Source organism: Astatotilapia calliptera, chromosome 14 (assembly GCF_900246225.1).
Source record: "Astatotilapia calliptera chromosome 14, fAstCal1.2, whole genome shotgun sequence".
In the NCBI taxonomy this organism is placed as follows: Eukaryota; Metazoa; Chordata; class Actinopteri; order Cichliformes; family Cichlidae; genus Astatotilapia; species Astatotilapia calliptera.
This window is the reverse complement of record NC_039315.1, coordinates 23,027,827-23,055,191: the sequence shown is the minus strand read 5'-3', so window position 1 is coordinate 23,055,191 and position 27,365 is coordinate 23,027,827. Positions and strand designations below refer to the sequence as shown.

At 37.8% G+C, this 27,365-nt stretch overlaps 1 protein-coding gene across 2 annotated transcripts in view; it reads left to right on the top strand.

Moving 5' to 3' along the window:
- The first annotated feature begins 19,394 nt into the window (after positions 1–19,394).
- smtla (somatolactin alpha) overlaps positions 19,395–27,365 on the top strand; it is a 64,493-nt gene continuing 56,522 nt past the window's right edge. The window contains exons 1-5 of one of the 2 annotated variants that reach the window (XM_026191929.1): positions 19,395–19,618; positions 21,727–21,917; positions 23,246–23,359; positions 24,280–24,459; positions 24,836–25,715. In XM_026191929.1, coding sequence (XP_026047714.1) covers positions 19,582–19,618; positions 21,727–21,917; positions 23,246–23,359; positions 24,280–24,459; positions 24,836–25,030 — 717 coding nt within the window. In that variant the 5' untranslated portion in view covers positions 19,395–19,581 and the 3' untranslated portion in view covers positions 25,031–25,715. Of the gene's footprint in view, positions 19,619–21,726; positions 21,918–23,245; positions 23,360–24,279; positions 24,460–24,835; positions 25,716–27,365 lie in introns of those variants that run through there. The other variant, XR_003274411.1, reaches the window with a different exon arrangement.

Below are 27,365 nucleotides of genomic sequence, written 5' to 3'. Positions count from 1 at the left end.
TATTGTGTAGGATCAGTAAAAGATACACTAATGAGTCCACCCCCTCACTATTGATCTGGATTCATTTTTGTCATGTCGATAAACCAATAGTCTCCAGACTCGCAACACTTATTTAGCTTGTCTCCTCTTGTTTATGGTCAAAACCAATTTTAATGGGGGTAAATAACAACAAGGGCTTTACGGGACAAAAGAAAAAAAGAAAAAGAAAAAGAAAAAGAAGAAAATCAAGTTTGTGATATTTTGTACACACAGTGAGCACCAAGTGTACTACAGCAGAACTAATCAATTAGCTTCTTTCATTTAATGATGCTGTGGGTTTATGCAAACCAGTTGCAATGAGAAGAATCAGCAGAATGAATAATAGATCACAAGGCTAAATCTGAAAACGGGGTAAGAGAACAGAACGCTCCCTTTAAGCTTTATCTTCACATTATCGCTTGTACCAAATGGTAGGCTGCCAACTGCTCTGCTGTTCAGTGTTTAAGGTGGAATTTCTGGAGTCCATTTTAGCTTTATTGTGTTTCCTCTGTTAGTATAGCTGTTTTTTCCCTTTAATTTAAAACACAATTAAACTTGGGACACTAACTCTATCCTTGTGCCTGCCAAACTCCTTCCACAGCAGCAGAGGCAGCCTCATTTAAGGAAACCCATGGGGTGTTGTGGATTAGGGAGGGTATGATTTCAGCACCACCTAGTGGCAGCCTCTGAAACAAAGCATTGTTTGTGAATTGGGTAAAAGATGCTTCCTATTAGAATTTCTCCCTATTAATGAGCCAAAAAAAGATAGTTGGTTCCTATTACAATGTGTTATCTTAGAATATGTAGAATCAGATAAAGTTCTCTCTTTACCGTTAAGATCGCCATCAGGAAAAGCAGTGAGAAGTTTGAAGTGCTGAGAAAGAAGGAGGAGTATCACCTTTGCCACTGCTATTCATTACTCTTAAAGGCATTAAGGAAACAACATAATGGCTCATAAGCCAAATGTTGTGGCATGAATCCGTCATTAGCGAAACGAGCAATAGAAATGATAAGAGAAGACATTATCGTATCATACATGCTTGACGTGCATTGTATTTCTCCAGGGTATATCATCAAACCACAAATAGTGCGCCGCTGATAATGTCTTATTTCTCCAGCAATTATATTTTATACATCCTTAATGAGCAGTTTCTCTTTAAAAGCAAACAAAACAAAATCCTGAGTCATTTTGCAGTTTAAGACTTACTCCAGAAGTCCATCCTAATCTAACGAGTTCTAACAAAGAGTCATTTCTCACACACGCAAACAGACCGACGAGCGGGCAAACATCTCTGTCTTTGAATTGTTGATTTTACTCGGAAATGTGTTTTGCCTCTCTTTGCTGCAAATGGAACCGTGTAATGACAGCAGTGTCATTGTGGGAGCCAACACCACACATACTCCACTTCATCTTTAATATATCTGAGTTTGTGTTTTATTTTATTTTATTTTTTTGTGAGTAGATGCAAAAGGAGTCACATCCAAATGGCAACTACCCCTGTATACTGCCCAAAACCAAAGACATAGCAAAAACAAAGAGACTCCTTAACTACGGCATTCATTTTGGCATTAAGGCTCAGCGTACCGCAGAGACCAGAGAACACACTGATGATGAAAAAGAATGTCCTAGATTTTCAGAGGAAGAAGGGGGCTGGGCATGGGGAAAAGAGATTAAAGGACATGTTTTGACAGTGGTAGCTTGTTTCTGGAAAAAGTCCTGCACCCCATTCAGGATCTACACTGTTTCTTGCTTTCACCAGTTCAGATAGAGCCATGACGTGGATTCTGGGGGGGAGTGCAAGGTCAATGTAGTACTCTTTCAAAAGGGGACGGTTTAACATTTACTCATTTGCTAAAACAATGCACATATATCCACCTGCACCATCATTCCTTCCTCCACTCAGTCCACCTTATCCTTACAAAGTCTGCTCAATATGCCAAGAAAGCTGCCAACATTTGAGCAAACCCGCTCCTCCCCCACATGCTGCACAGGGGCGCACACACACACAGTAATCACACACACACATGCGGCTCCTCATAAATCGCCTACATCAACCAATTCTCTGCCCTCTCCTTCTCAGTATCCTCCCACCACCCCAGCTCACCCCACGGTACTCTTTTTCCTTTGTCTCTCTGGCTTCTTTGTCAGTGAGGCGTGCTTCTTGCTCGCTGTAATAATAAGGCTTTCAATAGGCTGGTGGCGGTACCGCTCCGGCTAGTCCTTATGAGCGGCCCATGGTTCCACAAAGACCACTTGTTGACGCCAGGTGAGACAGAGAGAGCAACAGAGACGAGGGAGAAAACGGTGAGATAGATAGTCAGGGGTGGGTCTCTGCTAGGCAAACAAAGCCTTGGCTATTTCAAGGTTGTCATGTGTCATGCTGTCCATGGGCCCGTCTACACACGGCTGTTTTGCAGAAGCTTGGCCAAAAATATCTTGGACCCTAAATGTCAATCAAAGCCGTATTAAGTGGCTCGTGGCTGAGAGAAGATAGTGTACTTCATTTTGAACATGGGTAATTAATAATGATTGTCCATCCATCCATCCATCTTCATCCGCTTTATCCAAGGCCGGGTCGCGGGGGCAGCAGCCTAAGCAAATGATTGTCTCTTTCGTTATTTATCTTGATCTCTTCTTTTATTTTCTGCTTTTTTTTTTCTTCACAATTTTGACTCATTTTCACTCTATCTGAATCTATTTTGCATTTATTTGTCCCTGAGGAGATGGTAATGTAAGCATTATGCCTCAGGCCACAAAACAAGTCAGAAACAAAACCAACCAGCATTTGTGTACTTTTGTTGTCCTCATATTTTTGATGTGTTACACCTAGAATGATTTAGATATCACTTGAGGTTCTTTTCAGAGATTAATCTCATTATAAGCTTTTTTTTCTCTTTTTTTGTTTGGTTTTGTACCACTTTCCTCTGTCCAGAATGTGCAGACAGAAGAGATGCTCAAACCTCCCTTTCCCCAGCCACTGCCTCTAGCTCTTCCACGGGGATACAGAGGTATTCCCAGGCAAGCCAAGAAACATAACCTCTCCAGCGTGTCGTGGGTCTGCCCTGGGGTCTCCTCCCGGATGGACATGTTGAAACACCTCACCTATGAGGTGTACAGGAAGCATCCTGGTCAAATGCCAATAACTTCAGCTGTGGAAGCTCTACTCTGAGTATGTCCTGAATGTCTGAGGCTATCACCACCATTTGGAAATAACCTTTTTCAGCGTCTTGTACCCATAACCTTATTGTTTCGGTCACCACTCAAAGTTCATGACCATAGATGAGGAAGGATGTGGGTTGTTTCACTTTACAGCAGTGAAAAACAGGTTTTGTTAGGTGATGACTGGACACAGAGTTCTGTAACGCGATAAATTAGTGATATCAAAATTAAATGAATACAGCAAATTGCTGGGGAGGAAAATATTGTTGCTGCCTCTTTAATCTCTAGTTGCACTATAAAAACATTATTTTTGATTAAAATGGTCCTAATCTGAAACACCCCAAATCTAGACATTAATAAGCACACACATTTTAAGAAGTCTGATTTTGATGTTTGGTGCTTTTTACAACTTTTCCTGCTAATGTACAACTGCCCTCCAACATTGCCCCTTTGCTTTCCAGTGACTTAACTGCTCCTGTTATGAAACAGTACTGCGCCAGCATGTTGTGGAAATTAGTTGTATGAAGTCAGTGTTAAAATTTTTGCCACCTGCTTTTCGCCTTTGAGGCTTTTGCCATTCGAATACTCCACAGCCTGCTGAAAATCGGTGTCATCAAATACTCTCATGGACCTTACTACAAGTTGTTCATAGGCAGAAAAAAATAGTGTGAAATGCATCAGCAGTGACCTCCGTGAACCCAAAGCAAGTACCTCCCATTGTCTGCCCTGGCTTGTTTGTGAAGCTGTGCAGTTATGTATTTCATCAGGCTCATGTGCAATTAACCCTCACTGACTGCACCACTGCTGCATAATCTGTAATAATGTGCTTATGTCTTCATTTCAGAAAGCCCTGATTTTCTGCTTCATCCTTATATAAAGTGAAGGGTCTTCCAGATATGTTTAAGGCTGTTTACACAAAATACCCAGGTTGTATATAGCATGTGATGTAGTAATTCTGCATCATTGCCTCTGTATGAACCTACGGTAATAATAAGCAAACTCGAGTGTGACGAGTTGCTTAAATGAAAATGTGACATGTAAGCAGCTCATGTGAAGTTTCTCTTTTGTGATTTTTCTCTCTCAAAGTAGCAACAGTCTCCAAGCAGCGTGCCTTTCTTGTTAAACAGTGAAGGCCGTGTTCTTTAATTGATTCCAGTGTTCAAGCAGTCTAAATTTGAATTGAGAATTGTGTTTAAAACTAATCCAATTATCACAACATCAGAAGAAGAAAAAAAAGTGGGGGAAAAGTAGGCTGTTAGCTCCATCAGTGGAGCTTGATAATTGGTATTTTAATCTTTGCAGCAGGAATAAGCTGTGATTAAGGCATTAAAGTGCTCTTCTTGTACATGGTTAAAAAAAATCTGCATTTTTATTTTTTATCTTACCGGAGTCTAAAATGGAATAAAAGATTTTTATATCCATGATAACCTTTGTGATGTGGACGAGTGTAAATCTGGTCACCTTTGTATGCATTTGTATTGTGGTGCAGATCAGCATGTTTGCTTCAAAATGCAGTGCACTCTTTAGTCTTTAAAGAGCAGAAACGTGGAACTAAGAGGTGAGAAAACTTGTAAAGAGGATGGAAAGTGAGAACAGCAAAAAACTATAAAAAAAAACGCACAACTGAGAAACACGTATAAATACAAATATGTTAGCTATAATCAGTCTTTGATTCTGCTATCCCTGTGCTTGGCCTCACCACTGCTCAGACCCTGAGGCGATACTTGAGGCTAAAGACTTAACAGGGCTCTGACTCTGAAGCATCAACAATGGACGGGGGAGGCGAGTTGAAGATTAAGAAGGCACACCATGTGTGTGTTTGTCTATTAGTGCCTTTGGGAGACATAAAATTAAGGGAGGGAGAAAAAAAGCACTGTCATTAGCTTCTCATAGTGTGCTCCAGGGATACCATAGATGCCATTAGACTGGGATACAAACAGCAGAGTAGATGATATGTAGAGAAACTGCAGACAAAGCATCAAAGGACAACAGTGCAGACCTGACTTCTAAACTGATCTTTCAGCTTTAGCACTTGTTTCATGTTCCAAACTCTTAATCACATGAACCTTCACTGTCTCCCTATACTTTCTATAATGTCGAATAAGCTGTCAATCATCAAAACGCACACACACTGACGAAGATTATGTGAACACTTCACGGAAAAAGGACTTTGAAGTATCCTTGCTACAATCACGAGTACAGCTGAGGATAGGTAACATCACATTAAAAGCCAATTAGCAGTCTGCTGAAAGAGATCTGACAAATAGCCCATTAATGTGACTTTTTAAAGGCAACACTGGATAGCCGTTGAAGGTTTAAAAAGGACAAATAATCTGTGCCCAAATTACTGGTGCAATTACTGGTGGAAGGGAAAAGAAATTAATAATTTTTAAAAGCAGCTAAGACGAACAATATTTAACATCGTGAAGTCTTGAAAAAACGGCAAATGCAAAAAGAAAAAAAACCTATTCAGCATTTAATATATGAGTCACACTGCTACCAAGCAGCGAGGTTATTTAGTATTTTTTTCCCTGAAGCGTTCATGTCATCTTCGTGTATGGCAAGTTCCATACTTTAAGCACCCCAAAGGTTTATGCTTGGTGTAAGTTCACTGTTGACTGTATACATAGGGGCAGATTACAACCATAAACTGTGAAGTGGAGAATTCGAATCATGATCATTTACATTTGCATACAGTGTAAATATCATCCCTGTTGATTAGGAAGAGAGAGAAAGAGAGAAGTTGTAGACATGTAGAGCAGGCAGGACGTGTGTGATGAAAGCAGCCAAACAAAGGAAATGTCACATAAAGTGATCCTAAAAATAAAAAGAACTGAACTAATTATGCTCTGTTGTTGTTTATAAGATGCTAGTGCCTCCATCTTTTATTCATCAAGACGCAAGGCGGCTGGAGGTTCTCTGTCTTGCTCTCTCATGCTCACTCCTTCAAATCTCATTTCAAACAGAACCCATTGAGCCATGGAACTGCATTCTGAATCACAATGAACTTGTTTTTCTTCAGCAAGAAAAGGATGGAGGAGGAAAAATGGCAAGAGTGGATCTTTACCATGGCAAACAAATAGAAAGAAAGGGAACGGGGGTTTCTAAATGTTACCTGACAATCATTGCTGTGCAGCAGGCAAAGACGTGGATTCACAAAACAGGAAGTTGATGACTTGTTTTGGTAGCGGGGGTAAGCCATTGTCAGTCAGCCTTAACCATCTTTGCTCCAGTGCACTCATTTTTAGTTTCCAAATGAAAAAGAACAAAAAAAAACAAATAAATACATAAATAAGTAAAATATGCATGGAGACAGGACAAATGAGCATTTTGACATACAAAACCTTAAACAAGTCCTGTATTCAGAAAGAAACTTCCGGAGGCAAGTTAAATTAATTGAGTTAGTCATCCCTACTACAGTCACTTTGCCTCAGGAGGGCCTCTTAATGTGAGATTCACATTATCTAATGGGGAATTTCATGCTCATCTCCTGAACTGACCAAACTATATTGTCTGGCTATGCCTCATTAGACAAACTGCGGGATTTTTCTCCCCATAGGTGTACCTGTTTTTCTTCTTTTGGGATCCATAGACATGTTACATTTCTCATCTACAGCCACACATTCCTTTTGGGAATATTTTCTGTCACTATGGGGATTTTAAGTCTCTGTGTTAACAAGACCCATCACAGTTTGACAGACTTTAGTGAGGGCGCACGGAGGAATTTATCTTGTAATGAAAGAGATGTCCAAAAACTGAAAGAAGAGAAAATCACTTTCTTTACATTGTTTCTGGCTCACTAAACAAAGGACATATATGTATGTGTGTGTCACAAAGCTTATACCTAATGGGTTTGTAGGTAAAATAGTAAAGTGCAAGTTATTTTTGAGATTAAAAAAAACAAACATGTCTTTAAATCCCAAGAAATCATCAGAATTTGTATGATTCATCTCTGAGCTACCATCTGGCCTTGGCTTCTGTTAATAGGGGGTTTAGCTCTGAGCTAGCCAACACGTGGTTGCAGACTGTAGGAGAGAGAAAGAGGAAGAGTGGAAGCAGAGAGAGAGGAGAAAGCAGAGGGTAAAAAAGAGAGACTTAAAGGTGAGAGTAGGAATGAGGAGGAACAGAAGAAGAAGAACAAGCAAAGCATGAGAGACAGCGGGATGGGAGAAGATGGGTGAAATTTAGTGAAGGAAATGAGGATGGAGAAATATAGAAAACAGAGAAGGTAAAAGATTGAGCAGATGAGGCAGGAGCCGGAGAGAGTGCAGTGCACTCTAGGCGGGAACATGTATTTAGAATAAGGAGTAAAAGCAGAGAAGTGGAGCTTTGGTGTACATGTGCCCCGGGGAGGATAGTGTGAAGTACCTTTTGTCTTCCCACCATCAGGAGCTTCTTTTGAATAAACCAACCCAAGCATTTCCTTTTTGTAAATCTCACTTTAAAGAAGGGCAAAGCTAAAGCTTCTCCCACAGTGGTGATCTAGTATAGTTGTACCTCAGCCCACACAAATCCCTTCCTCAATAGCTGTGGGTGTGTAACAGCTTCATTTCCATTTTAGAGCACAGTGAGATCGCTTGCTGCCTAGACGCATAAGAGAAGCCTCACCTTGGTTGTGAGCCTGCATATGTTGTCCACAGTGATTGGCAAGGCCGTGTGACCAATTTGATTTAAAGCTTTATGCCTGTTTTCTTTATCCTTGAGACTTGTCAAAAATGACACGTGGCATCACTGCAAGGCAGTCATACTTCTGCTGCTGCAGCTGCTCGCGCTTCTGCAGCATCAAATCCCACTGGGAAATAACAAACTTGGGAGATGAATTCATCTCCAGTGATCATCATTGTTGCTCTTTAATTCTTGCAGGTGTGCTTCACCATAGATCCCATGGGTGCAGGAGTGTAAATGCAGGAGGAACAGAAGTGTTGCTATTGCTGTAACCAGACTGAGAAGTTAAAGAAAGATTGCATTTGAAACACAGAGTGTTGCGTGTTACTGGAGGGAGTTGGTAATTAAGCCTGGGGCAAAGTGGTAATGGATCAGCCCAGAACTGTCATCTGTAACTATGGCTTGCCTCTGATGATGGAACGGTTTTCTGTCAACCCACAGAAATCAAAGTGGGAAAAATGAATAAAAACTTCAACGATTCATTTGGCCCAAGTCAAACAGCAACTGGTGTGGTGCAAAATATTAACAAGGGAGAAAGCATACTATGTCAAAATATAGTTTAAAAGAGAAAGAAAACAAAACTTAAAAAAAAAAATAAAGCCTCAAATAAATAATTAATTAAAAATATTGAAATTAGCTCTGTACCTAGAAGCTAAAGTTATCACGGCATGCAATATTAAGAAAGTGTAAACTATAAATGTAGGTAAATTATGGATGAATTCTAAATTGTGGATATGAATATCACAAATGAAGAGACTTTGGCAATTTCATCTTTTACTAATCAAAAGTTGTTTAAGTGTCCCTAAAGGCTCAGTCAAATCCAGACGCACACAAATGCACACACTCAAACACACTTACAGGCAATTTCGTACGGTAGACTAAATTGGTATAAACCAGAAACTTTGCATTCTGAAGCATTAAAGACTTTCTTTGCCTTATCGGCAGATCTATTTTCAGTATGCTGGCTGTGCACTCTTCAACTCTTCACTGTAAGTAAAAATAGCTTGCTGGGACTTGTTGGTCCTTTTTGTAGACAGTGCTGTTGAAAAAAAAAGAAGAAATTATTGCCTAAAACACTAACGCAAAATGACCAGGTTATTTAACTGGTTCATTACTATTCCTTTTCTCTCTATTTGTGAAATACATCAATCGCTGGAAACGCTACGTCCAGATGAACAGAATCAACTTTTGGAGATACATCAATCCAAAAACATGCTATGACATCAGATCATTAAAGACCACACAGTTCTTCTGTCATTCATTAATTATTCATATACACACATTAGCATGTGTACACCACATGTATGACAGCAGGCACGGGTACATGTCATAAAGACACATAAAATAACACAATAATCTTGTTAGTTATCCAACAACTGTATTGTGCTAAAGAATTGATTCTCTTTTTGTATATCAAAGACCTCATTAGAAAAGCCCACCTACTCGGTTATCTCCATTTCATTGGGCCCAATAACAAATCTGATAGCCCTGAAAGAGTTTCAAGGTTAATCATCCAGCAGTTTTGCTAAATGAATACTAATGCTAAATAAATGATGATAATAATAATTTATCAAACCAGACAAATAAGGACAACTCAGTTAATTATTACCAAATTTAATTACTAAAAAGTTAAAAAAAACAACCCTCAGTTTAGTGTCATGTTACTTTAATTTGCTGTCAGCTGTAAACATTGAGTGATGTATCTGGTGTCATGGTGGTTACCTCCAGGGATTCTGTCTATTGATTTCTATGCATTTATAGAAAATTAGCTTGAATCGACATGAGCAATCACAAGTTGAATCTTAAGTTACTACTACTACAAATTTACATACAATTGCTCCCTTGTGAACCATATCATATGTGCTACCATATGGACAAAGATGTAGGCAACCAAGAGGACTGAAACATATTTGTAAAGCATGTTATGAAGTCCTGATGTCTGAGTGTAGAGCTTTTTTACTCGGATAAATTCTACTGAGATTAAAATCTCATTTTCATGACTTGAGTAAGTGTAATAACAGAAGATACTGAAAAACAGTAATACATACTGCAATATGAAAATGCAAAACAGAACATGAAATTAATGGCGCAGTAGAGCATGACTCATAGACTGTACACCTTCCTTTAGACTCTGGAACAAAATTAAAAGGAAGAAAATTGGAAGACACAGCACCAAAGGAAGAGGAAAGACAAATGCGTGTCTGTCCTTGTGACTAGACGAAGGCGATATCAGGATCTTTGTCACTGGGGAGGCAACAGAAGGTAACACTAAATATCCAGAGAATTAGTGAATGAGTATAGCTATGTAAAAGTAAATAGAGGACAGAAAGACACTGAAAGTGACACTGAGTTTTTATGCTTATTTAATGAATAAAAAAGGTTATGCAGTTACAGTCACTGGTCTGCTTAAAGCAATAGGAGGAACAGTTAAAACAAAGAATATGTTGAATTTCACTTGAAAATATGAAGCGGAAAACTTTGTGGATGTAATGAAAAAGGGTAGGGAGGGTATGTTTAGGGCCAAAAACAAAGATAGCAATATACGTACTACCAGTCAAAAGTTTGGATGCAGTTGCTATGCTGTGGTAGCCATGCTGGTTCAATGCGCCTTCAGTTTTGAATAAATCCCCAAAGGTTTCACCAGCAATGAACCATCACACCTCCTCCTCCAATGCTTCATGGTGGGAGACCATCCATTCTAGTTTTTTGCATCGTACCAGACTGAGCTTCACTTTTTAAAGTAATGTTGGACTGTTGTTTCTCTTTATGTAGCTGACTGGTTCTTGCCATAATATGATTTCTAACAGTTGTCTATAGGGCTATTTGGCTGTCCAGCTTTCTACAAACCTGACTTCTGCACAGCAAAACTGATGGTCCTAACCCCATCAAGGCAAGAAACTCCACAAATGAATCATGACAAGCTACACCTGTCAAATGAAAACCACTTCAGGTGACTACATCATGAAGCTCATTGAGAGAAGACTAAGGGTTTGTTTGTGAACAAAGAAAAGGGTGGCTACTTTTAGGAATCTAGTATATGACATATGTAGAGTAATTTATAATATTCTGATTTTCTTTTGTAATTCCATAATTCTTGTTTCATACATTTGTTGTTTTCACAATGTTTCTACAGTGTAAAAAGCAGTAAAATAAAGCAAAAAAACATTAAATGGGAAGGTGTGTCTGACTGGTAGTATAGATAGGTGCATCCAAGGACTAGCAGTACATGTGGAGTGCAAATAGTGAGAAAAAAAGCCATAAATATCATAAACCATGCTGATTTAACCTTCTAGGACCTGGCAACCACATATGTGGACATCAGGCCCATTTAGAGCAAAATCAGGTAAAAAGATCATTCTTAGCTTTTACATTTATCAGGTCCCAATCAGCCCAAATAGCAAAGCGAAATTAAAAATGCATTCCATGAAAGAGTTCAGGTCTTAGGAGGTTAAACTTGTTTAGACTTGTTGAATCAGGAAATCACTTAAATAGAACCTGTCTGACAAAGTAAATTGGGTAAAAGATCTCAAAAAGCAGCACATCATGTTACAACCGAAAGAAACAATCTGAGAAACAAAGCCTTTGACATCAGTCAGTCTGAAAAGTGTCACAAAACCATTTGTAATGCTGCACTCAAAACGTGCGGTTATCCTAAATGGGCGTTCTTAAAGTCAGCAAAGAGGCACAGAAAAGAAGCTCAGACACCAGCGAGGGAGGATAAGAAAGACAGACGCAACAACATTGTCATCCCCTATGTAGCCGGTGTATCAGAAAAACTCAGGAGAGTTTTCTCCAAGCATGACATCCCAGTGCATTTCAGACCCAGCAACACGCTCAGACAAAAACTGGTTCACCCGAAAGACAAAACTCCAAAACACAAACTTAACAATGTGGTGTATGCTGTACAGTGCAGCGAGGAATGCCCAGACCTCTACATTGGAGAGACCAAACAGCCACTTCACAAGCGCATGGCACAACACAGAAGAGCCACCTCCACAGGACAAGACTCAGCAGTCCATCTGCATCTTAAGGATAAAGGACACTCTTTCGCGGATGCCAATGTTCACATTTTGGACAGAGAGGACAGATGGTTTGAAAGAGGAGCGAAAGAAACCATCTATGTCCACTGTGAGCGACCATCTTTGAACAGAGGCGGTGGTTTATGACACCAACTCTCTGCCATCTATAATCCAGTTTTGAGATCCCTCCCCAGACACCTTAACGCCCACTCACATCCTGGGCCATCTGACCTCAGGAATTCGCATGATAAGGTGGGGCCAGGTTTCACAATGAACACACCCGAAACCCTGGCTGATTGGGACCCACACCCAGTTTCACACTTTGGCTCAGGCGATTAGAGGATCATCAGGGGTCCTTTTGTCCCTCTGTGGGGGGATACTCCCACTAGGTTTAAATCTGGGACTCCCCACCATTTGACCTTAGAACTGAAGAAGCTTCTCGGATGAGAGGTGAAACGTCTTCAAGTAACTTAAAGAAGTCCAGACGCTTTTCTTTGCAAGCTCCTTTGACTACGATGACCTGGATGACTGAGAACCTTCACAGACAACAAGATTTAAAGAACTGCAGGCCTCACCCTACTCAGATAAGGTCAGTGTTCACGAACAATAATAACTAGACTGGGCAAAAATGGAAAGTTCAGGACGTGAAAACAACAACAAAAAAGACTAATGTCACATTTGCTGAAAAAATATCTTAACGAAAAACTTTTTGTGCATATGGTGTAAGCTATTTAAGTATAAAAACAAAGCTGAAACTTGTGAGACTTCATTAGAGGTGCAAGCCTCACAGCAGATGCCATTGTGTCAAAGTAACTGATGATAAAAAACTAAAATATATGAATATAATAATATATTCACACAATAATAATATATGATTTTCCCGGCCTGGTCTTTTATAGCATATAAGAAAATCATGTACAAAGACTGATGCTGCAAAAGTAAAGCAGAGCAAAGTTATAGAGGTTTTATTAGAGACATAGTTAGGAGTTTTGCAATTTGGCATCATTTGTAACAGCTGATATTTCTTCAGTATTGAACAGCAGAAATTAGGCTTTCTTGTCAGAGTCATATTTACTAAAAAAGCAAAACAAAACAAAACAGTGGCCTTTAAATGTATCAAAGATATGCTACGTTGTCATGCAAAACCAAGTGATAGCAAATTTTCCAGCCTATAAATATATAAAAATCATAGCAATTATATTAAGCTGTACAAAGACAGAAATGCATTTTAAAATTATTATACTACCAAAGTAACACACTGAAGCACAGTAACACAACAAGTGGCAAATGACTGAACGTACTTGATTTTGTTTTTTGTTTTTTTTGCACCACATTTGTCCCACTAGTTCAATGATGAGGTCTAGGCAAAATCTAGACAAATAAATTCAGTTTGATTGGTAAACACTGAGTTTATATCAGTTCATAGTTTTCTTCTTGAATAATTATTTAGATGATAAGCCTTTCATTTTATATATTTCATTTGCATTTTACTCACAGTTATTGCTTCATTTTATTGAGGGCCAAGAATCATTTTTTGAGTGTACAGAGGATGATTAGTGCTTGCATCAGAAAATGGCTAGAAGCCCATAGTGTCTTAGCAATGTGGCCCTATATAGATAGGGGGTTTGGAGAGGAATCAGTAACCTTGGTTTGTCAAGGGAGTTTAAGTGTGCAAGAACTAAGAAGTGTTAGTGCTAGAGCAAATATCCACAGGGTACATTAAGAGGAAAACAATAAACAAGTCAATACAAACCAAGTATGTAAATAAATGCAATGATATGTATGTCACAATCTACGATTACACTAATCATCACAGAAAAAAGAGACACTGTGATAAGCATCTCATTCAGAAGCAGGATGACATTGCATTTCAATTTAAATCATTGAGCTAACAAATCCAGAGACTCATTAAGACAGTGTGGCTGTCTGTCGCTATGCGTGCACCCTGAGATGGACTGCTAACCTGGGCGAAATGTACCTTGTCTCTTGACCTGTCACACTTAAATTGAACTCTTGCCCATACATTTTGTATAGACATGTCCAGTGATATGGATCCATATTTATCTTCCACAGCTTCTTCAAAATGTGAAGTAGAGCCCCTTAGCAACTTGTATTATTATTACTACAGCAAAAAAGTGATGAAAGACAAAAAAGTGTAGAACTGGATACATTCCAGAATTGCGCAGCTGTGAGACAAGGAGTCGCTGGGAGACAGAAACAAAAGCATCAGAGATATGTTTTTCATCTCTGTTTTAGGTTAGCGTACACAAGGTTTCTTGAATTGCCTCAAGAAATTCCTCCTGCCATCTAATTACAATAAAGGTTAATTAAATTCCACCTACTCAAATAATCTATTGGTGTTTGCAAGGTAGCTTAAAAGATAAAAAAAACAAGATCCTCTCTTTTACTCTTTAAAACCCCAGAGAGAGGGGAAAAACATATATTTTGTTGAATTGAGTAAACTAATTACTAAACATGTGAGATAAATTTGTGTCACTCTTGGCAGTCAATTTTATAAAAGTAATTGTGAAAGCTCCACAAGGTACAGCCAAGATGCATCTTCAATTCTCATTCCAAGTGTGACTCCTTAACCTTTTCTTAAAAATACAACGACAATCAGGTTAGTCTTTCAAAACATCATCCCTCTTGGCACCATTGGGAGGATCGTGTTTTTCTTGACTTTTACTTTTAAATGAAGAGAATTTGGTATATCTGCATCTTTAAAGTGGACATGAAACAGTAAACATGTAAAGGAAAATTTACACCATAGAATCCTGTTCTTAAAAATGATCATATACTTAACACTGTCTGTGATGTATGTGCAGCGCCATCTTGTGCTAATACAGATTGGGAAGTCACTGAGTTGGCTGGTTGGTTGCTGCTAATAGACTTACTTTAGTTCATGTTAGCTAGCTAGTGACAGAACTGATAATTTAGTGGAAAACAAGGAAACTAAAAGTCTATCAGGGTCACCTTTTGCATTGCGTTCAACACTGAGTCGATTTCACGCTTTGCCTCTCCAAATGTTGAAACAGACACGCATGTTGAAGTTGCAGTAATTTGCAGTAACAACAGAGGGAGATATTTACATGTAAATATCTAGCTTAACTGTTACCAGTAAATAAGGACCCTGTAATGCACAGATCATTCTGCATGCGTGTCCATTTCACAATGGACCAGCGTGCCTATCACACGTTTTGCCGTGATTTCAGGTTGATGAATTTTGTGTTTTAAAAAAACATGAATTAATACTGTCGACTTTCACTCTGTCTCTTTAGCAGTAAGTAGCTGTTCATTGTAACAGGAAATCCACCTGTTGGCTGTAATAGCTGTGTTTGTAGAACACTTTATAAGTGAGAACTGTGTAAAGGAGAACCTGTTTGAGTCAGATTCACTGGACCAACAAGCTAAAGTGACACTGTCCCCTCTGTGAGTGACTTTTTCCTCATCAGTGAGGGGCACAGACCAAGTGTATTAGACTGATGTCAGAATCTCACAATATGTAACACTAACTTTGATAAAGACCTCACACAGAATGCAGAAAAAAAAAGCGATGCACACATTTACATATGTGGCACAGTAAGTCATTAGAAGCCAATTTCTTCCAATCAATTTATATTAAAAAATGGTCACAGCTACTTATCACAATTATTGGTAAATGTGAAAATCACACAGTTGTAAATATCTGCCATGCCTGCAGCTCTGCAGTCAGCTGATTTAAATATCACTATTTAATTTTTCATCCTGTTCTCTACTGTCTTTCCTGTTGACAGATGTTTTGACTGTGTGTTCATGTAGTTGTAGCTGTCGTTGTTTGCACTGTTTAGGTGAAAAGTCTGTCATCAGCTGTATGCGAGACTTGGTCTCTATGTTCTCTCTCTTTATTGTTGTGATTAACTAACAATCACTAAAAAGTAAATTGTACCTTTTTCCCTTCCTCAGAAGTGTCTGCCAAAGCACATGGATGTTTTGCTCAAACTCTTGCTAATGTTATGCGGGGCCCCTAGTTGGGATTTGGACAGTGTACCCGTCATACTTCTCACCATGGCTTTTCTGTCAATAGGATTAGTCCTCTGCCTTCTTAATATTGGCCGGCAGAGCAAGTGGACATTTTGCCCAAAATAATCTTTAACTGTGTGATCTATGAGTTTTGTGTGAATGCAGGATACTGTGTTGTATTAGTGCCATGTCAGGACATGGCAGAAGGCATTTTTTGTGCTTTTGGCACACAGTTGACATCCATGCTCACTCTACCATTTATTTCTTGGTGATCAGATCAGAATAAAGTGGTTTGCCCAAAAATCCTGAGCTACCCCTTATTTCTTCATGTTTTACTGCCAACCTCATTAGAATTATATGCTGCATTTCCATTTATGTTTGAACTAATTTCCTATTTTCCCATCTAACAGTGTTGCATTTAACATTGCTTAACATTGCTCTAGGGCAAGCACATCTCCATTGATTGCAACACAAATCCCCAACAGTAGTCCTGCCACACTATAAAAAAGTAAGGGACGAGTTTACAGATCCACTGATCTGTCAAAAATTATTTTTCTTGAATGATCCGGTGCTGGAGTGAGGTCAGTTCTAGCTAATTCTAGTCAAAGCTATTCAGCTAATTACAGCTGATCACACCTTTGCCACTGCTCCTTGCCATCACCACAAATGATTTATACTTAACAAATATTACCACAGGTGAAATGGGGCTACACAGGCTTTACACAGCCACAAAGTTTTTCAACTTTGAGACGTTTACAGTCACTGACAGAGCTGAAAATCTGTTTTTTCATGCATGTTTATAAAAAGTAACTTCTGTTAAGTATCACTTTCCAATATGTGTTGTGATATTGACTGTGTGATTGAAGGAAAAAAAGGGCGTAACAGGAGGGGAGCAGTAGGGCAGTCACTTACTGCTACTTCAGAGTTCTCTCTGTAAACAGCAAACCCGCATTTCCTCTTATCTTGCACTTAGCAAACTAAGTTTTCATTAAACCTTTCTCCTTGAATATTTTAAATGACAAACAACACAAACTTTGGCTGCAGCAACAATACCCTACTCATCAGTTTAATTTGCTTTGGAGTTTCAAATAAAGAACTATTCCTCTCTATTCAAACTATTGCTAACTACACACATCCTCAGATATATTTGACATGTAGGACTACCAAGACAGGACAAAATAAGCACAATAAAATATATTTGCAGTCAAAATTTAATCAACATAAATTTAAGTTGCACAGGATAGCTGTTAATGAAATAATCCTTGACTTGGTGCCAGATGAACAGCATTCAAGCCCTTCATTTTGTGGGACTGCAAGTGTCCTTTTGTCACGACCTGCGGGGTCAGCAAGGCACTGATCAGCAATCTCTCTCCCCCTCCCCTGTTTTGCCGGGGCGGAACTCATGGCGGATTCACGCCCTCGGCCCACGCCCTCCCGGATCATGCACACCTGGGCCTCATCAGACCAGCTGGTATATCAGAAGGAGGAGATCAGCTGTTCTATCCTGTAAAATAGTCAGATGTCTATTCATATTAATGTACAGAATTCACCTGCTTGCTGCTACTACTGCACATTCACCCAGTGTATATACTATATGTATATATATATATGTATATATATATGTATATATATATATATATATATATATATATATATATATATATATATATATATATATATATATATATATATGTATATATATATATATGTATATATATATATATGTATATATATATATATGTATATATGTATATATATATATATATATATGTATATATGTATATATATATATGTATATATGTATATATATATATATATATATGTATATATGTATATATATATGTATATATATATATATATATATATGATATATGTATATATATATATGTATATATGTATATATATATATATATATGTTATATATATATGTATATATATATATGTATATATGTATAGTATATATATATATATATATATATTATATATATATATGTATATATATAGTATTATATATATATGTATATATGTATATATATATATGTATATATGTATATATAGTATATGTATATATGTATATATATAGTATATATGTATATATATATAATGTATATTATATAGTATATATATACATATATATGTATATATATATATATGTAATAATATATGTATATATGTATATGTATATATAATATATATATATGTATATATATATATGTATATATGTATATATATATATCTTATATGTATATATATAATATGTATATATATATATATATATATATATATATAATATATAATATATATAATGTTCTTCCTCTACACCCCCCCCCCCCCAATTTTTGCACATGTCGAGGAGCGTGTCAGGCTACATTTCACTGTGTGTTATACTTGTATAACTATGCATGTGACAAATAAAGAACCTTGAACCTTGAACCTTGAACCTTTTCTTGCCAGAGACAGAGAGGCGTCGAAAGGCTGCTCCAACGGAACTTATTTTTTCGGAGGAAAACACGAACACGGTGTACAGTCGAGTCTTAATAGCTTACTTACAACTGGGCTCGTCAGGCACTCTTCTTGGCTGCAGTGGTTATTATTATATTTACATGCTTCCAGCTCACGTTTCTGCTCGATGTCAACTCCTACTTTTCCACTCTCCTTTTTCTCCCTCCCTCGCTCACAGACACATAACGGGTATGGCAGTCCATTCTCCCTGCACGGACTACACTGCCTATGAGGCTTGTTACACCCCGGCCTAGGCAACCGGGGTGCAACGTAGAAAAACAAAGATAAGGAAAATAAAACCACGAAGGCCCTCCACCAAAATCCCAAAACGAAGGTGTCTCAAACGAAAATATTAACAAACCCATTCACAACTATTTACAACAGACTATTTATTTACAACAAACACACCAAACTATTTACAACACGGGGGAGATCGCGACCATGACACACTGAAACACAAGGCTTAAATACATAGAAGGGGCAATCAGGAAAATGGACAACAAGAGGGAAACACAGCTGGGGCAAATTAGAACTGACGAGACAGGGAAAATGTAAACTAAACACACTAAGATAACAACAGACCTTCAAAGTAAAACAGGAAACACATGACAGTCACGCAAAAACAAAACACTGACAACACCGAAACGTAACAGGCTACATTCTTTAGGGCTATGCCTGTAGCATTTTGCCTATTAGCTTAGCACAACAACAACAACAACAACAAAAAGGCGATCTCTCACCCAGGAAACACACAGTCGCAGAAGAGCCGGGGCCATCCTGAAACCATGGCAACCATAACGCTGCCGCCTGGAACAACAGAACGTAGCTGTCAAACAAAACCCAAACAGTCCTGACCCGCAACAATATGAAACAGGGAAATACCGCCGTGTAATCCATTTATTTCAACAATGTAACTGTATTCTAAATACCACCTTTTTAAACGGTAACTGTAACGGAATACAGTTACTCATATTTTGTATTTTAAATACGTAACGGCGGTACATGTATTCCGTTACTCCCCAACACTGCATCCTGATAACTAACAGTTCTCAGGGTGCCATTGGCTAGTCAGTGGAGTGGAGTGGTCAGAAACATGTTCATTAACTGCTGAAAATAATTTTGTATGGGTCTAGCAGTCCTGTTTCTCCCTGCCTGAAGAAACAGAGCTGGTGATAATCCTGGGTTGATGCCCTTCTATGATCATACCCAACTTTCCATATGATTGTGCCCATTTTTGGATCTTTTGGAGACTACGGTAAGGGACACTCAGGAAGGATAAAAGGAAAGCAGCAGTTGTTAGCCACCACCTGCAAAACCATTTTTGGGAATATCTTATTGTTGCTTCTCCAGTGTACCTGTTATCACTAACATTTGCTACAATACCCTTATGCTTGATAACAGGACAACTATCAGTAAACAACGCAAACAGTTTCCAGCATTTATATTTTCATCAGTAATTGGCTGTAGTGCAGGAAGCACAGCAGGACACCTACTAATCGGAAGGTTGGTGGTTTGATCCCCATCTGCTCCAGTCTGCATGCTGGAGCAGACCTAATATCCTTGTGCAATCTCTGATATATGACTGTATGAATGCATGAGAATGTTAGATAGAAAAAGCATAGAGAAAAGTGCCTGTATGAATACGCGAATGAGGCAATTTGTGTAAACCGCTCAGATAGAGTAGAAAAGCAGTATATAAGAAAAAAATTCTGGTATTGGGAATTAAATAAAAATTACTTTCTAATTAAATTAAGACTGCTTATTGCTGTTGCAAAAAATGTTAGCACTACTGTTTTGGTAATATGAATAACCAGATTCAGTTTTATTCATCAGTGCAGGTGCACAAAAAATGCTTGTCTCTTGTGAATATGTAGCTTTTTCATTACAATGATTGAAGGTGAATCTGTGAAAGTTTATTCTGCAAAATGGCCACAAATTCCTTTTGGGTAATTATGTCAAACTGAGTGAAAGTACCCTGATGTCAAAAAGCCATGAGTGTAACTGTCATTCAGTATCATATAAATTAAAATCTTTTGTACCCAATGTACCCAACAGATTGTAATAAATTTATTTTATCAATAGTTACAACTAGGACATTTAAGAAAGCAGAGAAGTATGTTGAGGGAAAACATGGGGAAGGAAAAAGAGGAGGTGTATACGAAAGGCGACAAGAAAAGAACAGAGGTTTATATTAAACAGGCTCACATACATAAAAGGAGGCTCCAGGTATCTTGAATAGCAACCACGTCTGTGACGCTGAATTCAGTAACTTAACACCCGTCAGATGCTACTTCCTGAGCCTCTGATTGTCTGTGGCTTATGCTTAAACATGCTGTTGTGTGGAAATAAACATGTGAGGACAGTGTCTTAAATGTCATCTTGATTTCTGTGATTTGGGTGGTGGAAAACCAAAACTCCTTTAATTAAAGTGTTAATTGTATCTATATTTTTTAAATTAAAAATATGATTATGATCTACTGAATGATAATAAATTATTTTTATTTAGTTCAAACATTTTATATCACATGCAATCAAAATACACAGATTAACTTATTTACAGAAATTGTTTGCAACTCATATCCAGTAATCCTACAATCTGATTACCGTTAAAATTAGGTAATTTAAGGGGCAGGTGTAAGTAGTGCAGCAAATGTCTCAGGCAGTAGAAGAAAACAGAAAACTGTAGCATTCAATGGAGTTTTCTACACCTACCTATGCTGGCACTCATTTAATGGGTTAATGCGTACACTGTATATAATAAAAGGAAGATTTTTTTAACCTCCCTTCTCTTTCAACTTTTGTTCGATGTATCTAATCAGTCTTTATTGCCGGATTATTGATCAACAGACATGTATCTGTATTTATTTGTTTGTTGTAGAGCCTTTTTTCACTGATTTTAGAAAATATTCAAATAAAAAGACTCTGGACATCAGATTTTCTTGAGCTATAAGCCACCATCATTCAAATGAAGAACAAAGCTATTTGGGAATACAACGTGTCCCATCTCGGTATTATGCATGAGAAAAGAAATGTCTTGGTTTGGGATGACCGGTATCTTTTTACAACAACCTACGCAAGACTCAAATGTCTTTTTCTTTATTCATGGCCTGATCAGGCTTTATAAAGAAGTCAGCATAACACAATAGCAAGAAAAACTTGAAGACGACAGATAGAATGGGCATGACTGGTAATGTATCAAAAAAAGCCCCAATTTTTTGTAATTTTCTTTTCTGCTTTTCTTTGTAATTGCATTGATAGAAATGTATAAAATATATATAAATAACATATTTGATATATAAATGCTCATATTTGTTTTTACTTGTTAACGTTTGTTCCATCTGTATATACCATATGCGTCTTCAGTCATCCAGCGAGGTGTGTGGGGTCTACTGCTCTGGCCCTATATTCTTACTGTAAGCATGCCACTAGACTGTAAAGAAGAGCCGGGCAGCCTTACTCGCTGCCCCTCCATCTCACAAGAGAAACTTCTTGACAGAGTCATCCATCATGCTGAGCTCATCTACCGTGTCTCAGAAGAATCGTGTTCTTTATTTGTGAGTAACTCCAAAATAAATCTTTGCTCTTTCACTTTTTTAATGTAAAAAAAAAAAAACAAGAGCAAACAAAGCAAACAAAAAAAAACCCCAAACTAGTTTTGATTGTTCACCAGTGCTTCTGTATTCACATGCTTGAAAAGAATATTGGCGGAGCCTAGAATGAGTTATAGCTCTAAATCACTTCTCACACTAAGATGACTTAATGCAGAATTATTTTGTCACTAGAAAGAGACTGTAATCTGAGAAAATACCGCCCCCCCCTCTCTCTCTCTCTCTCTCTCTCTCTCTCTCTCTATATATATATATATATATATATATATATATATATATATATATATATATATATATATATATATATATATATATATATATATATAGAGAGAGAGAGAGAGAGAGAGAGAGAGAGAGAGAGAAAGAGAGATATGAATGCAAAATAAGCACTCTGAAAAGCAATGCTATAAAAACATAGCCCTAGGCAAAGGCCACAGTGATAGCAATGCAATGTTTTTTTTTTCCATTTGAAAAGAAGTTTGCTATTACTTTTTATACAGAACATAAGTGCAATAAAACTAAGACATCAAGGTGGGAATGATACTATTTATTTGCATGTCAGAGGTAAAAAGCCATTGCTCACCAGTAAACATCTTAGTCCTTTAAATCTACATTTTTTAATAATTTGGTAAATGTGAAGCTTTGAACTTTGTTGGCTGTTTGACGATAATGCCAGACCTGTGAAACTTTTAGATACTGAGTATTCGTTGCATGACCATTCCCACACTGCCAGTGTTCAGAGCAATCTTCTCTCTCTTCTGAGTAAAAGATATATTTAACTGAAGAAGCAGGTCTACAATGGGGTAATATGTCTGTGATAATGATACACTGCAACAGTAAAAGCACAGGTTTGGCAGTCTGTTAAATATCCTTCACTTTGTGGCTGCACAGTCAAAATGATCTTTGAAACGAGACTTTTCTAAAAAACATGCTGCACAGGATCTACAGCGAAGAGTTTGCTAGAGAACAAAATGTCTCTGTGGGGTTTTCTCTTGTGGTAAAGATTTTGTCATTGCTTTCCTGATTGATCTTTTTATATAAATGGTTGAATATCTGTTACCCCTTCTTCTATAGACAGTAGTTCTTAGGGGTTAGGATTAGGCCGTAACTATTTTGTCATACTGGCTGAAAACAAACCGAATTCATAAGCAAATATAGAAGGTAATACTGGTGTGTATGCCTATCATTTTAAATGTGAAAATTAAACAGTGCCTCTCTTTCTTTCTTTCTTTCTTTCTTTCTTTTTTTTACCACCATTTCTGCACGGGCTACAGGAAGAGATGTTCATCCCACTCCCTTTGCGACTTCAGAGTAACCAGGCTGGCTTTGCATGTATCACCAAAACATTACCGATCCCCAGCTCCAAAAGTGAAATTGAACAGATGTCTGTAAGCACACTATGGCTGAATACCACTGTTGTTTCTTTTTTTTTCTTTGCTAACATCATAATGTGTAAAAACTGCTTTTATTTGCTTGTTCACGCCTTTGCTTTTATGTATTGATGCATATATATTACGTGCTTATAGAGGCGCTTGCATGTTTTTGTGGATTTGAATGGGTTCAACAATCTGTCTGCTTCTCGCACATATGTGAGTGAGAGTGTGGAGGATTTGGAGTGTTGTTAATGCATTATTAGTGTTGTTGCACATGCACATCCTTGAGCTCAGTTAAGCCTCCCCTTCTTTTGCAGTTTGATACATTATGTGATGTTTGCAGTAATTGCATTACAAGAGGTTTTGACTGCTGTCTAGCTACCTATTTAAGACAAATACCAGCTTGGTCAGTAGGGTGGAAACTAGACTGAGCTGCTTAGCAGGCCTGTGAAGGGTGAATTGGCTGTTCTGCAATAATCACCCTTCAACTAACAAAGGCCATAGTATATAGCAGCAATTTCTTCACAGGATCATTTTTAGCAATATTGAAACTGCTGGTTAAAAGTTATGTCATCACATAACAGTAAATGTGATCTTTGAAACAGCATATACTGCAACCTCCCATTTTATGAGTAATTTATCCTCTGCTCTTTCTGTTGGAATATTGCCTGCTCTGCCATTTAATGGCCATTTGTATGGTGGTCATTTGCACATACTTTAGACTCTCTTCTGCTTAGGGAGATTTAAGGAGGCTCACATGCCATTTCAGGCTACTTTTGTTGCTGAATGGTTTGTAGTTAATGATCCATTTCTTAAAAGAAGTACTATATATATATATATATATATATATATATATATATAGACACACACACACACACACATATATATATATATATATTCTTTGAGGCGGACTGTAAAGCATTTCTGTCCTGCAGGATAAATGGTTGCTCCACTCTGTGCTGATGCTGGTTCAGTCATGGATCGAGCCCTTGGTCTACCTGCAGACGACACTGGATCACTACGATCATGCTCCTGAAATGCTGGTCAACAAGACAAAATGGGTTTCTGAGAAACTGGTCAGTCTGGAGCAAGGGGTGGTTGCCCTCATTAAGAAGGTGGGTCAAATCACATATCACTCACACACAAGGTTATTTTTTTAATCCCTGAGGAATTTCTATAGGGATTAATAAATATATAGATAAATAAAGATATCTATGCTGGGGTCTATGCTCTATGCAAAGATTCCCCTGAGACAATCCAGTACATAACAGCAGGGTGCAAGATTGCGTTATGCCATAACCAAGCTGCTGGTGTAATCCACATTAACATCATGCAGAGTACGGCCTGGAAGTCCCAAGGTAAGAATAACCAAGCTAAGAAGGAATGACACCTACGATCTCTGTCCAGAAGAGCGCAATCTTCAAAACAATCATTTTTTTATATCCTTTTGTTTGTCTTTTTTCTGACTATTTCTATATGCTTGCTACACAGATGTTGGATGAGGGGACATTTACTACAACCTACAATGAACAAGGCCTATTTCAGTATGATACTCTGCCAGATATGCTGGAATCTGTTATGAGAGACTATACCTTACTCAGCTGCTTTAAAAAGGATGCTCATAAGATGGAGACTTTCCTCAAGCTTCTTAAGTGTCGTCAAGCTGACAAATACAACTGTGCATAAAATATAAACTGCAGCTAATAAATAATACAGTGCTTAGCTTTAAATTAATTCTTAAGGTTGGTAGTGTGCACTTTAAGATATGACCATGCCTTAGGCGAATCAACCTTGCTTGTAATGCAATGCATTCCTTATTGATTGTTTTGGAACACCTTCACACAAAAGTAGATGTAATGCTTTGCCCTTTCTTCAACATACTGCATTTTATATTCTTTCCCTGCTTAGTTGGTATTTTAACCTTGCAAAAGAAAGAGAGAGCAAACTCCCAAAAGATTATTTGTGTGTCGAGTTGTCAAAAAAATCTGCATATCCTGCCATTGATTTCCATTTCCTTTGTTCCTGACTGGGGTTTCTATTCCTTGCTGGGTCTCGGAGTGTTGTGACTATTCTCACAGCCCCTAGAGTACTGAGTGAAACTCTCATTTTTTTAATGGAGCTAGTTTTACTTCTGCGTTAGAGAAATGAAACACTTTCACCAAAAATGGGAGTCAAACAGAGAGCAATCACTATTAAAAAAAGAGAGAGAGATTTTTGATTAGCAAAAGAGCGGATGAGACGGAGACAAAATAAATAACAGTCGAATTGAAAGCTGGCGCTCTTGAAGGAAACAGGAATTATTCTGTGCCTAAATGTGTATAATTTAACATGGCTCTAACATATATAAAGAAATGTGCCTTATTCACTTCAATTGTTCTGGGAATTAAACATTGAAATCTATATTCTTAGACGTTATGAATCCAGAGAATAAATATTACCTTTCTCTTGTGAACAAAAGAACCCAATAGTGTACTTTCATAGCTTTTCTTCTGTTCATTTAAGAAACCAATAAAGCAAGACAAAAAGCATAAAAGAAACATTGTTTTTAATGTGGTCGTTTGTGTGCTATTTTTTTGAGAGAGTGCATTAGACGTGGATGTGTGGCTCATCGGTTTTTACAGTCAATTCCTTGTTATGCCTCTCTTTCTGTCTTAACCCGATGGCCACGCTTCAGCGTGTAAAACTCAGTCATTCACTCGTGAGGCATCAGTGTAGCGTGCTCGTTCTAGCTGGGTCCAAATGTAAAACTGCACCACAAAACTCAAAAATACATTGCACGTGCCATTTCCTCCACATAAAATGATACTCAAGAAGGAAGATTTGTACCTCGTATATTTCCATCTGTGTGCATTGAGGAAAAGTCAAGTCAGAATTTATGGAGGAAAAAAAATAGATCATACAGAGCATAAAATAAATTGATTTGGTCCCTTCTTTATATAAAACATTTTGTTAATTGTCGGCTTAAATAGCTACTGTTGCATGTGATGCTGTAGAACTGGTGAAATTTATTTCAGCCTGTTAATAACGCAGCCGACATACCATTTTCCATCTGTGAATCTTTGTCTCGTTCCTGATTGCAACCAATTCCAGCCAAAGCCTGTGTGGCCCAAAATAGACAGTGCTCATCCCTTGTATCCTTGAATAAGAAGCAGTGGAGGGCAGCAGAGGAGATAAACCTCTTGTTGTTGCCCTCATCCTTTCCTTTCTTTCTTTTTTGCCCCTTTTTTATTTTACCCCTGCCTGTTACCTTTGCTTTTAACTTAAAATCTTGCATGACCTCTTTCTTTTTTCCATTTAGTCTTTCTGTTTTTTGTTCTGTTCTTGATTGCAGAACAGATACTAACTCACTGCCTTTTATCAACTTCTCAGATTGTTTCAGGCCATCAGAGTCTCTGGATTCCAGAATGCTGTTATATTAATTTCTATGATTAACAACTTGTGGTGCAAAACACATTTTATGTGCAAACGGTAATTAATGCTTATTGAGCATTAAATATCCATCCGTGGCTAAAGAGAAGAATTGAGTCAAACTACTTTAGACATATGTGACAAAATGAGCATGTACGTTTCCACCTTTGTGCCAGTATAAACCATTTTAGCCATGAATGTGCACTGATGCTGCCGGCTGTTTGGTTTCAGTACATAACTGTTGCTGCTTGAGTTTGATTGAAAATGGACACTTTGTCTGGGTGCACTGTGTATGGAACTCAAGGCTGCCTTGAGATGGCAAGCGTCAAAGGTATGTCATCCAATCAGTAGTTTCTCCATTTGAATCCCATTTAGTTGAAATTAACAGTTGGAGCTCAACTCATTCAAATCTTAATCGCATCTTTATCAACATTTGATGAGTTCCAACTTATTCATGTGGCATTTAGAACATTGAAGAATGTTTAGATCCCTTTTTCTGTGGCCAGTATGTGTAGCTCATTTCTGAAATCAAGTTTCTGCATCATGCCAACAGTCCAGATTTATGAAGAAATAAAATGATTAAAAAAGTATAATTTCTAAATGCCTGTTGCAA